This window comes from Muscardinus avellanarius, assembly GCF_963383645.1.
Source record: "Muscardinus avellanarius genome assembly, chromosome: 1".
Taxonomy (NCBI): Eukaryota; Metazoa; Chordata; class Mammalia; order Rodentia; family Gliridae; genus Muscardinus; species Muscardinus avellanarius.
Genome location: NC_137786.1, coordinates 220019126 through 220032317, shown reverse-complemented (window position 1 = coordinate 220032317; position 13192 = coordinate 220019126). Strand labels below are relative to the sequence as shown.

Sequence of the window (13192 nt, the reverse complement as noted above, 5' to 3'; positions counted from 1 at the left end):
CTATAAACACTCATGTACATTCTAACTTTGAAATACTAGCAGTCATCATTATTCTTGGATTTTCTTTAGGTTTTTTGTAGTGTTGGGGATTGAACCCCAGGGCCTCATACATGCTAGGGCTGTGCTCTACCACTGAACTACACCTCCACTGTCCAGGTTTACTAAACTTCTGACCCCTCTATAGATATTTTGTCTGTCTGCCTGCCTTCCTCCTTCCTTCCTTTCTTCCTTCTTCCCTTCCTTCCTTTTCTTTCTTTTGTACTGGGAATTGAACGCGGGGGCATTCTACCTCCAAGCTATACTCCAGCCCTTTTTACTCATTTTTGGTTTTGTTTTTTTATTTGGTAGTACTCGGGATGGAACCCAGAGGCCTTCTACCTCTGGGCTACACCCCAGCCCTATTTTTTCTTATTTCCTATTTGGAAACAGGGTCTCACTAAGTTACTGATAGCCTAAGTTGCTGGCTGAGTCTGGCTTCAAATCTGGATTCTCCTAACTCAGCCTCCCAAGTACTGGGATTACAAGCATGCACCACACACCTGGCTATTTTTGTATTTTGAAACAGGGTCTTTCTAGGTTGCTAAGTTTCTGATCCTCTTATCTCAGCCTCCCAAGTACTGGGATTACAGGTGTGTGACACTGTGTCTGGCTTCTAGGCCCTTTTCTTTTTTTGGTGGTACTGGGGGTGTGGAACCCAGGGGCTTTTTTACCTCCGGGCTATACTCCCAGACCTATTTTATATTTTATTTGGAAATAGGGTCTCACCAAGTTGCTGAGAGCCTCACTAAGTAGCTGAGGCTGGCTTCGAACCTGTGTGATCCTCCTGTCTCAGCCTCCTAAGCGCAAGGATTACAAGCCTGCGCCACCACGCCTGGCTTCCAGGCCTTTTTTTAATGTCAGAGTTCTATTTGAAGATTCAACACATCTTTTTATCAGTTTATCTTGCAAGTGGCTTTTCTGTAGGATTTTAGGGGATGCCTTTAATTAGCTCCTCATAATATACCCCAAATAACTTAGCTCTGTGTGTGTGTGTGTGTGTGTGTGTGTGTGTGTGTGTGTGTATCTGGGGATGAACCCAGGGGCATTCGACCTCCGAGCTACACCCCCTGCCCTATTTTTTATTCTTTATTTTGAAACAGGGTTGCAAAGAGCCTCACTAAATAGCTGAGGCTGTCCAGAAACGGCGATCCTCCAGTCTCAGCCTCCCAAATGCTGGGATTACAAGCATGTGCCACTATGCCCAGCTCCAAATAACTTAGCTTTTGAATATTTAAATTTAGTTATCTAAACTAGGCATGGTGGCTCACACTTGTAATCCCAGCATTTGGGAGGCTGAGACAGGAGGATCCTAGGTTCAAGGCCAGCCTCAGCAACATAGCAAGACTTTTAGAAACCTAGCACGACCCTGTTTCCAAACAAAATATAAAAAGTGGTAGGGATGTAGCCCTTGTAGGTAGAATGCACTGGGTTCAATGAAAGAAAGAAAAAAAAGAAAGAAAGGAAAAAAATAAGGTCAGTTAGTTATCTGGCCCTTTTGGATATATTGCATATTCTCTCATGAAAGAATTAAGGGAAGAAAAGACGCTTTTTTGCTTTGTGACATTTGAATCTTGTGACAATGCAGTCAGATTTGCTTAGCTAGTGGCTGCTTCCCACTCATCCTCGTAGTTTAAGAAAACCTAGGATTGATGTCCTTAGCATTCTCTGAGTAGACCTCCAGCTCACTCCAAAACCTGCTTCTCATTTTTGATGGTACGTAATTGAAAACACATCTGGACATGGTATAACAGCTTGACAGTAGTGAATCCCACTGATTTCTCTGTTTCCTGATCCTGCCTTCTCTATGCTTCTGCTATCTCTCACCTGGTACTTTCTCATACCTGCAGCCTTTCCACCCCTCCCCAGAGGAGGGTGAGAACTTCTGTGAATACATGTAGACTTCATATTCCGTCTTCTATGCTCCACAGATGCTCTGAAAGGGATGCCCAGCTGGGCCTCTGTGCACATTCCAATGAGGCCGTACCTGCTGCTCCAGGTAAGCCCTGAGTGCCCCACTGTTTTGAAAAAGAAAATTAAGGAATCTAAGTCTCCAGTAGGGTTGGTGAACTCTTTTTATAAATTAAACTCACAGAAATAATAATCATAATAGTCACCACTTATGATGTGCTTTCCATATGCCAGGCAAGTGCTATAAACCATACTATATATATATATATATATATATATATATATATATATATATATATGTCTATGTGAATGCAGTAGTCTCCCTTATCCACGGGGGATACATCCCAAGACCACCAATGAAGGCCTGACACCTCAGATAGTACTGAACTTTATTTTTATTTTATTTATTTATTTATTTATTTATTTATTTTTTGGTGGTACTGGGGTTCCTGGAAGCCCTTCTACCTCCGGGCTACACTCCCAGACCTATTTTGTACTTTTTTAATTTTTGGAAACAGGGTCTCTTAAGCCAGCGTAGCTGGCTTCGAACCTGCACGATCCTCCTGTCTCTGCCTCCCAAATACGGGGATTACAAGCATGCGCCCCCACGCCCGGCAGTACTGAACTTTAAATGTACTGGTTTTTTTTTTTCCTATACATATAATACCTACAAGAAAGTTTAATTTATAAATTAGTTACAGTAAGAGATTAAAAATAAGCAGGGCATGGTAGTGCATGCTGGCAATCTCAGTTCAGGCTGAGACAGGATGATCACAGGTTCGAGTGTAGTGCATGGTAACTCAGTGAGACTCTGTTTCAAAGGAAAAAAAGACTGTGTAAGCCAGGTGTGGTGGCACACGCTTATAATCCCAGTATTTGGGAGGCTGAGACAGAAGGATCGCAGGTTCACAGTAAGCCTCGGATACTTGGGGGGGGGCCCTCTGCAACTTAGTGAGACCCTGTTTCACAATGAAGAATAAAAAATAGGGCTGGGAATGCAGCTCCAAGGTAGAATGCCCCTGGGTTCCATCCCTAGTAACACACACACACACACACACACACACACACACACACACACACACTAGACTGGGTGTAGCTCAGAATGCTTCTGGGTTCAATTTCCAGTAACCCACCCACACAGAGTGAGAGGTTAACAAAAATAATTAATAATAAAACAATCATAACAATAAATTATAATAAAAGTTATGAAAATGTGGCCTCTCAGAATCTTAATTTCTTATAATTTCTTGTTGCATTATAATAATCTTTTGGGGCTGTGGGTAGCTGAAACCATGGAAAGTAAAACCATAAATAAGGCAAAATTCCTTTATTTATGTATATAGATACTCTCATTTAACCTACCAACCCTATGAGCAATTTATTATTTACATTTAATTGATGAAAAAAAGTAGAAGCTTGAACTTACGCACCTTGCCTTAAGTCACAGAGCTACTAAGTGGTAGAGCTGGGACTGGAGACGCCGAGTGACGGTTTCTCCTCAGCCTCCTTACCCTACTTCCTATGGCCTCACCTCTGAGGAGGAGGCCCTCACTCTTCTCAGATGGTAGGGAGCCAACACCTACTAAAGGAGCCCTTCAAGCTGGTAACAAGGGCACACACCAGTAGTGCCAGCTACTCAAGAGGCTGAGGCAGGAAGATCACACTCTAGCAAGTCCCTGTCTTCAAAAGACAAACAACTGGGTATCGTGGTGCACGTTTGTAATCCCAGTACTTGTGAGGCTGAGACAGGAGGATCACAGGTTCAAAACCAGCCTCAGCAATTTACAGAGATCCTTAGCAATTTGGAAAGACCCTGTATCAAAAAAACAAAACAAAACAAAACAAAATAGGAGGTGGTCTGGGGGGTGTAGCTCAGAGATAGAGTGCCCTTGGGGCTCAATACCAACCAACCACCCAGCAAGACGAACCCTTCGTCCTCCTACCCCTCCAACCAGCACCAGCTAGAAGGCTGTTAGCGATCCCTGCCTCTGTCCCTCTCTTCTTCCTAGGGGAAGGACTTCATATCAGCTATGCCATCGGTGGACTCCTCAGCATTCTGCTGGTTTTGGTGGTGATTGCAGCATTGATGCTATACAGGTAACCTAAGCTTTGCTGCAGGGGCCATGTGCTCTTTGGTCTTCATTAGCACTTCTGAGATCTCCTGAAGCGTCACAGTGCACTACATCCATCCCCAGACAGCCTTGGTTCAGGTTGGGTCCTTGGTCGGAGTAGTGGAAGGAAAAGATAGAAACCTGAATACTTACTCTTCTTGCTTGGTCATGGTCACAGCCCAGTACAGTTTGATTTAATGACCACAGCAAAACCACCCTTAGGCTTTTCATTATAGACGAGGATGCTGAGGACACACCGGATGTTACTCACACAGTAGGAGACAAAAGCTGGGACTGACACTAGCATCTTTGCTTTTTCCATATTACTTCAAACCATTGAAATGGGAAATTATTTCCCCTCACAACACAACCCTTCACTACAAAAATGGTTGACATAGTGATCAGTAGTAATCACCCTGGGAGGAAGAATATGACATTTTTAATATAAGACCTCTTTATGTGCCTCTCTCTTTATATTTTCCCCCAAATGTTTTACATACATAGCTTAAAACAAAAATGTATGGATTTGGGGGAGGCTGAGACAGGAGGATCACAGACCCAAGGACAGCCTCAGCAACACAGTGAGACTTTTAGCAACCTAGCAAGACACTGTTTAAAAACAAAGAAACAAAAAAAAAGGGCTGGGGGTATAGCTCAGAGATAGAATGTCCCTGGGCTCAATCTCAATAACACAAACAGGAAAAAAAAAGTCTGGATTTTGCTGTTGCTAATAATAATACCATCTCTCAACATTTAATGAATATGTATCAATGCCACAACTTCGTAATTCAGGTATTCCTCATTTTATAGATGAGGATCTGAGGCTCAAAAAGTTTAGATTATATATACTAGGATCCTAGCTAGTAAGTAAGAAAGGTGGGGCTGAAACAGAGATCTGCCTTGACTATAAAGTTAAGTGTATTAGTTTTTCATTTTTTCATAACAAATAATTAAAATCTAGAGATTTAAAATGAGAGCTCTTTATGATCTCACAGTTTGTGTGGGTCAGAAATCTGGGTGCAGCTTAGCTGGGTGCCTCTACCTCAAGATCTCACACCTGCAACCCAGGTATATAAGCCAAGATTGTGGTCTCACCTGAAGGCTTGATGGGGGAAGGATTACCTCCCAAACATATCCATGTAAATCTTTGGTAGTATTCAGTTCCTCACTGACTATTGACATTTCCTTGCCTGGGAGTCTTTCTATAGAATTTATACCATAGCAGCTTGCTTCCCCCAAAGCAAAAGCAGAAAAAGAGAAAGAGAAAGAGAGGGAGGGAGGGAGTGGAGGGAGGGAGGAGAGAGAGAGAGAGAGAGAGAGAGAGAGAGAGAGAGAGAGAGAACATGAAAGAAGAAAAGGAGGAGGAGGAGGAGGAGGAGGAGGAGGAGGAGGAGGAGGAGGAGGAAGAAAGAAGCTCAAAGCCAAGATGGAAGCTAGTTTCTTTGTAACCTAATCTTGTATCACTTTTGCCTAAGAAGTGAGTCACCAGGTCCAGCCCACACTCAAAGGGAGGGACTCCGAAGGACATGAATACCAGGAGGTGAAGATCACGGAGCCCTGCATAGATGCTCCCTCCCACACACAGGCTACAGCTTCCCTAGGTATCACCTCCAGTAAGACCAGAACTAATTTCTCACTCTTTCTTCCTAAAGACACAAAAAATCCAAGTTCACTGATCCTGGAATGGGGAACCTGACCTACAGCAACCCCTCTTACAGAACTTCCACTCAGGAAGTAAAAATTGAAGCAATCCCCAAACCCGCCATGTACAATCAACTCTGCTATAAGAAAGAGGTAAAAATGAAAATTTATATTCAGTGTTTCTTGGAGGGCAGGGGTAGGTGGGGACTTGGGTTCCAGTTGCCTGAATGGTTCAGTATGGGTTATTGGGTGGTCTCATTTACCATTTTGGAAGTCAGAGTAAACAGAGGAATTGAGTATAATTTGGGTTTCTGGGGAGACCTAGAATTTTTGAGAAACCCTAGTAAGAGCAAGGCTAGAAAGCAGATCCCAGAAGATTTAGGTCTGAAAACACCAAGTATATATCTCTATGCCAGGAGATATTTTTCAGGGCTCATTGATTCTTTCCTTCCTAGAATCATCCTTACCCTGCAGTGAGGCTGTGCCCCCCTAAAACAAGGGAGAGCCCCAGGACAATACCTCTCAAACCCAAGAGCTCCTAAACTCTCCCTTTTCTACTTGGGATCCAAGCAAGTGGCACCTATGGCTGGGAATGGCTGGTTTTGCTTTCCTTCTTCTTATCACAGGGTCTTAAGGGATTTCTCTAGAGTTCTGATAATGTATGTACTTTTGATTTTTTTAAATCCTTTGTTGCTTTAATGGAAAACCATTTGCTGAATGTTTAGGTATGGAAAATAGTCCTCTTTCCCCCAAAGGACCTGTAGTCTGAGATTTTAGATGTTCTTATCTGATATAACCCGTGTTTTCTTTTAAAAATCCTCTAACCTTCATCAGAAGTTATTCGCTGTGAAGACCCTAATCAGTCTACTTCTCTACTTCCCTGCAGGGCTTTCATGCATAATGAATACCCTTTACACAGTAATCCTGTGCTTTCTGTATCCATGAATTTCCATATTAAAAATGCTTCCACTATAGTTCAAAAGAGAACCTGCAGGAACAGCTTGCAGTTCTGGGAATGGATAACCCCTCCTCAATATTTTTTTAGAGAAGGACTCTTGAAGATTTTGGGGGCCTTTGGAGTGTTAGATGCCCTAGAAAAGAACCACAGTGAGGGCCATCAATTAAAATTAAAAATGGAGCTGGAAGTATAGCTCAACAGTAGAGCGTGTGCTTAGAATGCTCAAGGACTTGGGTTCCATCCCCAGCACCTTGGAAGGAAGGGAGAGAGGGAGGAAGGAAGGAAGGAAGGAAGGAAGGAAGGAAGGAAGGAAGGAAGGAAAGTTGTGTGACATCTTCTATTGTCTGCTTTTTCCTCAGCAGCTCTTTCACCCCTCTGATAGCCTTTCACCCTTTCTCTTCTGATTTCCTCTTGATTTCAGGTACCTATTGCTGTGTATGTGTGTGGAGGGAGTGCTGTCCCCAGAATTGCTAGTGCCATGTGTGCCACCCTTCCCTGACTTACTCAGTGTGTTTCTGTAGTGAGCACTCTTGAGTGGACTGCATCTTAAACTAATTTCAGCTTGGTGGATGTGCTAGGTGAATGGCTGTTGGCCTGTGTGTTGCTGTCTGTCTGTCTCTGTCTCTGTCTCTCTCTCTGCCTGATCAAGGGAACTGTCACTCCCAGCGGACAGGGACCATCATTAAAACCCCAAACAGTATGTTGCTCAGTGTAGGGGTTTAATAACTATCTGCAGAAACGAATTGTTACTAATATAATGCAGTAGTTGCAAGACTCTGGACAGAGACAGTATCCCAGAACTCAAGCTATGGCCCATTTGTTCCTGGCAGTGGTGGCTCATTGACTAATAATCTCCAAAAGCCAACAGTGAGGCTACCCTTTGAGGAATATATAAAGGGAGAAGCCTGAGCAGAAGTCAGGACTAGCCGGGCATGGTGATGCACGCTTGTAATCCCCGCACTTGGGAGGTGGAGACAGGAGGATCGTGCAGGTTTGAAGCCAGCCTCACTGGCTTAAGAGACCCTGTTTCCAAATAAAAATAAAAATAAAAAAAATAGGTCTGGGAGTGTAGCCCAGAGGCAAAAGGGCTTCCAGAAACCCCAGTACCACCAAAAAAAAAAAAAAGGTCAGGACTATCTTTGAGGACAGGTTGCTTGGGAATGATCCCAGGGGTCATGAGAGCAGGTCCAGAGTAACCTTCCCCAAAGAGGTCACAAGGTTACAGGCCTGAGTGGACAAACAGTTAGAACCCAAATAAAAAAGCCAGTCATGGTGGTCCACACTTTTAATCCCAGCACTTGAGAGGCCTGAGACAGAAGGATCGCAGATTCACAGCCAGCCTCAGCTACTCAGTGAGGCCTTCAACAACCCTGTTTCAAAATAAAGAATAAAAAAATCGGGCTCTGAGCTGGGCGTGGTGGCACACACTTGTAATCTCAGCATTAGAGAGGCTGAGACAGGAGGACTGTGGTTTGAGGACAGCCTCAGCTACTTAGTGAGGCCCTTTGCAACTCAGTGAGCCTCTGTTTCAAAATAAAGAATAGAAAATAGGGTTGGGGGTGTAGCTCAGAGGTAGAATGCCCCTGGGTTCCATCCCTAGTACTGAAAAAAAGAAATGGGGTCTAGGGGTAGAGCTCAGAGGTAGACTGCCCCTGGTTTCAATCTCTAGTAAAAAAAAAAAAAAAAAAAAATCCTGAATAAATACACATTAGATTGCCTTTTTTTTCTCTTTTTTTTTTTTTTTTTTTTTTTGCTAAAATTGTTGACAGCCTTACTAAGTTGCCAAGGCTGGCTTTGAACCTGCAATCCTTCTGTCTTAGCCTTCCAAGTACTGGGATTACAGGCACGCACCAGTGCGCCACCATGCCCAGCTTGCCAATTACTTTGATTGTTTATACTTGGCATGATGTCCCATTAATAAACCGTGGTCACACACTTTAGTGCGTCTTATATCTAACACCCTAACAACTGCATTCCATGTATCGCCTCATTTAATCCTCACAACAATAGCTTGTGAAGTTGGGATACTGTTGTTTTCTCCACATCTGCAGATGTGGAGACTGAGTTTCAGAGATGTTGTCATTTGCCCAAGGTGACAGGTCCAGTGAGTGGCTGATGACCGGAAGCCATCATTCTCCTTGCTGTATGATAATGGTGATGATCATCATAGCTGCCCTCTCCTTAGTCGAGGCCTCATAAATTGCTTTGCCCACATCAGTTTGTGGGGTTTTCTGCTCTTCATGCCTGCTTTTACTTGTCCACTTCCTTTCTTAGTTCACCATGCGACTCTTTGTAGAAGGCCAACTGACTGACTCTGTGTCCCCACTCTCTACCCTAGGGTGGGCCTGACCATAACTACACCAAGGAGAAGATCAAGATCGTAGAGGGCATTTGCCTCCTGTCTGGGGATGATGCTGAGTGGGATGACCTCAAGCAGCTGCGCAGTTCCCGGGGAGGGCTTCTGCGGGATCACGTGTGCATGAAGACGGACACAGTGTCCATCCAGGCCAGCTCTGGCTCCCTGGATGACACAGAGACGGAGCAGCTACTGCAGGAAGAGCAGTCTGAGTGTAGCAGCGTCCACACAGCAGCCACTCCAGAAAGACGGGGCTCTCTGCCAGACACGGGCTGGAAACACGAACGCAAGCTCTCCTCTGAGAGCCAGGTCTAAATGCCCACGTTCTCTCCCTGCCTGCCTGTTCCTCCTCCTCTGTGGACTTCCAGTCCTCGTGCTTGCTACAGCAGGCCCCCTTCCTGTGTGCTCGTCCTCCTCCTCCTGCCCCGTAACTGCTCCCAAGCCCTCCAGGGGAGCCATTTTCCACCTAAGTCCATAAGTACCTGGGCACAAGAAATGAGGGTGCATCTCAAGAATTAGGCCTGGATTTTACCATGAACCTCGACTCTTGCACTCCGTCCTGGGCTCCCTGAGACTGGGCTCGGTAATGATTTGTCACCATGAAGCTCCATCTCCTCTTCCCCTGGGACCCTCAGTGCCTGCTCCATGGCACCGATGCAACTGATGATACAGGACTGAACTGCCCCACCACAGCTAGCATGACGGCTTCTCCTGCAACTTGCCCGCCAGGGGCTGTAGTAGGGGGTGATGGGTAAAGAGTGGGGTGACAGCTAGAGGCTAAGAGAAGAGCCAGCCCAGCTGGTCTGGGCATCCTGGGTAACTTCCAGCATGTGTTTTGGTAATATGAAAAGGCTGTGGGGAGTTCTTGGGCCTGGGTGTCCTGTCCATTGCTGGCAGTGGACAATATCCTTACCCGAGGAGTCACTGCTTTGTCAGCTGCTGGTACTGTTGAGATGTGGCTATGACTCAACCTGTTCTTCTTGCTGGAATGTCTGGAGTCTTCTATCTTAGATGACTGGGGACCCCCACCACATGGCTGCTGGCTCATAGGAATTCCTTCCTGGTGCCACCACTGGCCAGTCCCTTTCCTAAGCCTTTTAAGTCACCAAGCTGTGAGCCAGTGGCTTGAGAGACTAAGTCTCTAAAGGATCTAAAAAGCTTTGCCTAGACCAAACATAGCATCCCACCTGAACTTCAGTCTTCTTCCACTCTCTTCCCGATTCTCTGGGATTCTGCAGAAAGAGATCCTGCAGCAGTCTTTCCATGAAGGACCAGACTTTTCTTTTTTATAAATGGTCAGAAGGCACAATTAGAGATGTGGGACATCCAGGGGCTAAACAGAAGTATGGTGAAGTTGAGCCTCCTGTGTTCTCAAGTGCTCAGGGATCTACGTCTATGGACAGAGAGCTCTGGGCTGGTGAAGTTCCTAATCTAGCACTCCCTCAGCTGAGTGACTTACTTTCCACGCCGAGAAGCCACTGCTTGGTTCCCACTCATTTACAACAAGGGCTGTGTCTCAGGCTTGTATCACAGGAGTTGAGACTTATTGCTGCCCTAAAATTCCCCCCCAGCCCCTTTCCACTTTTCGAAGAGCTTGATTTGCTTTTTCTGAATTAGCCTTGGGCCCCAGCAATATCCAGTCCTTCAGTGATGAGGGCCGAATGAAGACGCAGAGGGGTGATCAAGGTAGAAAGGCCCATGGATGAAGCTCTCCCAGTCCAGGTCAGACCCAGAACTCTTCTCCCCAGGAATTAGAAGCGGCAGGAAAGGATATCAGGGGCTGAGAGGAGAGGAGAGATTTTTTTAGGGAAAATTTCCTGATTTGAATTATCTCCTATAGTTATTGGTACTGAGAAATCAGCAGCCAAACATGTGGGTTTAAAAAAAAAAAGACAAGATCAATCTTTTCTGGTCACTTCTAAAACTGCTAGAGACAGATGCCAAGTCCTTAGCCCTGCTCTCAGTAACCATCACCACGTCTGGGTCTACACATAGAGGCCAAGAAGGCTTTTCCAGTGCACCAAGTAGGAAAGGAGGGGGGCCCTTCCAGGAGGAAATGAGAAAGTAAAAGGAGCATATGAGTCTTCAGAGTCACAGGTGGGGAGGAGGAGAAAGAAAAGTGGCGTTCTTCTTGATTGGAAAGGGGGAAGGTTCTTATTGCACTTGGGCTATTCAGAATGTTGAAAGGACATTATTTGAGGAAATATCTATTTGAGCACTGATTTACTCTGTAAAAAAGCAAAATCTCTCTGTCCTAAACTAATGGAAAATGATTCTCCCGCGCTCATGTGTAATGGTTTTAACGTTACTCACTGGAGAGATTGGACTTTCTGGAGTTATTTAACCACTATGTTCAGTATTCTAGGACTTTATGATAATTTAATATAAATTTAGCTTTTCTTAATTACCTCGCCTGGCTTGGAGTCATGACTAATCCTGCACCTGCTCCGTGTGGCAGACCCATGCTGCGGAAAACCTACTTGCAGATATCACCTCTAAGTTCTCTGGGGATGTGGGAACAATGGAGAACAATAAAGAGTGTGAGGGTCCAGCTGGAAGTTCAGCTCATCTTGATAAGATAGGCCAAGACCAGCGATCACTGACTTATTTCCTCTACTGGAGGGATAACAGGTTTTATCTTAAGTGTTGACTCACTGGTTGGTAGTAGCTACCTGAGGTCCTATCTAAAATAACAGAAAAAATGTCATAATCATTAGCGACATTCTTAGCCTGGAAGGAAAGATAATAGTATGTATACCATTTATCTTCTATTTTTGTTCTCAGAGAACTTTTTTATTTTATTTTTCATATTAGGGTTGAACCCAGGGACATTCTACTCTAAGCTACATCTCCAGCCCTATTTTCTTTTTTTATTAATATTGCAGGTGTGGTAGCTTACACTTGTAATTCCAATACATGGGAGGCTGAGACAGGAAGGATTACAGGTCCCAGACCAGCCTCAGCTACTTAGTGAGGCCCTCTGCAACTTAGTGAGACCCTGTTTCAAAATACAGAATAAAGAGCCGGGCGTGGTGGCGCACACTTGTAATCCCTGCGCTTGGGAGGCTGAGACAGGAGGATCGCATGGGTTCGAAGCCAGCCTCGGCTACTTAGTGAGGCTTTCGGCAACTTAGCGAGACCCTGTTTCCAAATAAAATATATATTTTTAAAAAAAGGTCTGGGAGTATAGGCCGGAGGTAGAAAACCTCTGGGTTCCACCCCTAGTACCACCAAAAAAAAAAAAAAAAAAAAAAAAAAAAAAAACAGAATAAAGAATAAGGCTGGGGGTGTAACCTGGAGGTAGAATGCCCCTGGGTTCCATCCCCAATATCTAAGAAAAAAAGATAATATTATTATTAGTGCTGGGGATTAAACCCAAGGCATTCTGTCTCAAAGCTATATCCCCAGTCCTATTTATTTTGAAACAGGGTCTCACTAAGTTACTGAGACTGTCCTTGAACCTGCAATCTTCCTGTCTCAGCTTCTCAAGTACTGAGATTACAGGCTTGCACCACTACGACCAGCTCATATGTAGAAGATTACGTCAAGTCTCAGTAGTTTATTTTATATAAACTACAAATAATTGCTGGGCCAGCCTCAGCAACTTAGCAAGACTCTATTTCAAAATAAAAAGGACTGGGTGTAGCTCAGAGGTAGAATGCCCCTGGGCTCAGTCATCTGTACCACAAAAATTAAAAAATAAATAAATAAACTACAAACCATTGATAGGATAATGACCCATTCATTCATTCATCTCCTATGATGGATCAGGCACTGCAGGCAGCTAAATAAGAAATAGTCTTACAAGGATTAAAATCTAGCAGCACCACTAGCTCCCCCAAGAGGATGAAGAAGAAAGATAATAAAAACAAAAAGCCTGAAGCCTCTGGTACTTAAGCGACAAGAGATCTTAAAATAAACTATGCCACGTAACTTCCCCAATTCTGGCAAGGGGTAGGTGTGCCAGAGCAAAAGTATATGGAATTGCTCAAGGATAACCATCACTACCACCCCCACAATTTTTGAAAACAAAACAGAAAACAGAGAAGAAAGAATCTTGAGGATGAAATAAATGTTGAGAATTCCTTATTTGGCTCTCAGATATGAAGATGAAACTGATACCTAGGCAGAAGGTGGGTCAAATCCTAATAATCTGGCCGGGCATAGTGGTACTTGGTA

General features: G+C 44.4%; 1 protein-coding gene across 3 annotated transcripts in view; it reads left to right on the top strand.

The window, feature by feature from the left end:
* LRP4 (LDL receptor related protein 4) overlaps positions 1-9328 on the top strand; it is a gene marked incomplete at both ends in the record, with an annotated part of 63309 nt that extends 53981 nt beyond the window's left edge. For 2 of the 3 annotated variants that reach the window (XM_080700562.1, XM_080700561.1), the window contains 4 exons: positions 1968-2035; positions 3957-4044; positions 5711-5852; positions 8996-9328. In XM_080700562.1, the coding sequence (XP_080556688.1) occupies positions 1968-2035; positions 3957-4044; positions 5711-5852; positions 8996-9328 (631 nt within the window). Of the gene's footprint in view, positions 1-1967; positions 2036-3956; positions 4045-5710; positions 5853-7016; positions 7062-8995 lie in introns of those variants that run through there. The other variant, XM_080700563.1, reaches the window with a different exon arrangement.
* Between the last annotated feature and the right edge of the window lie 3864 nt (positions 9329-13192).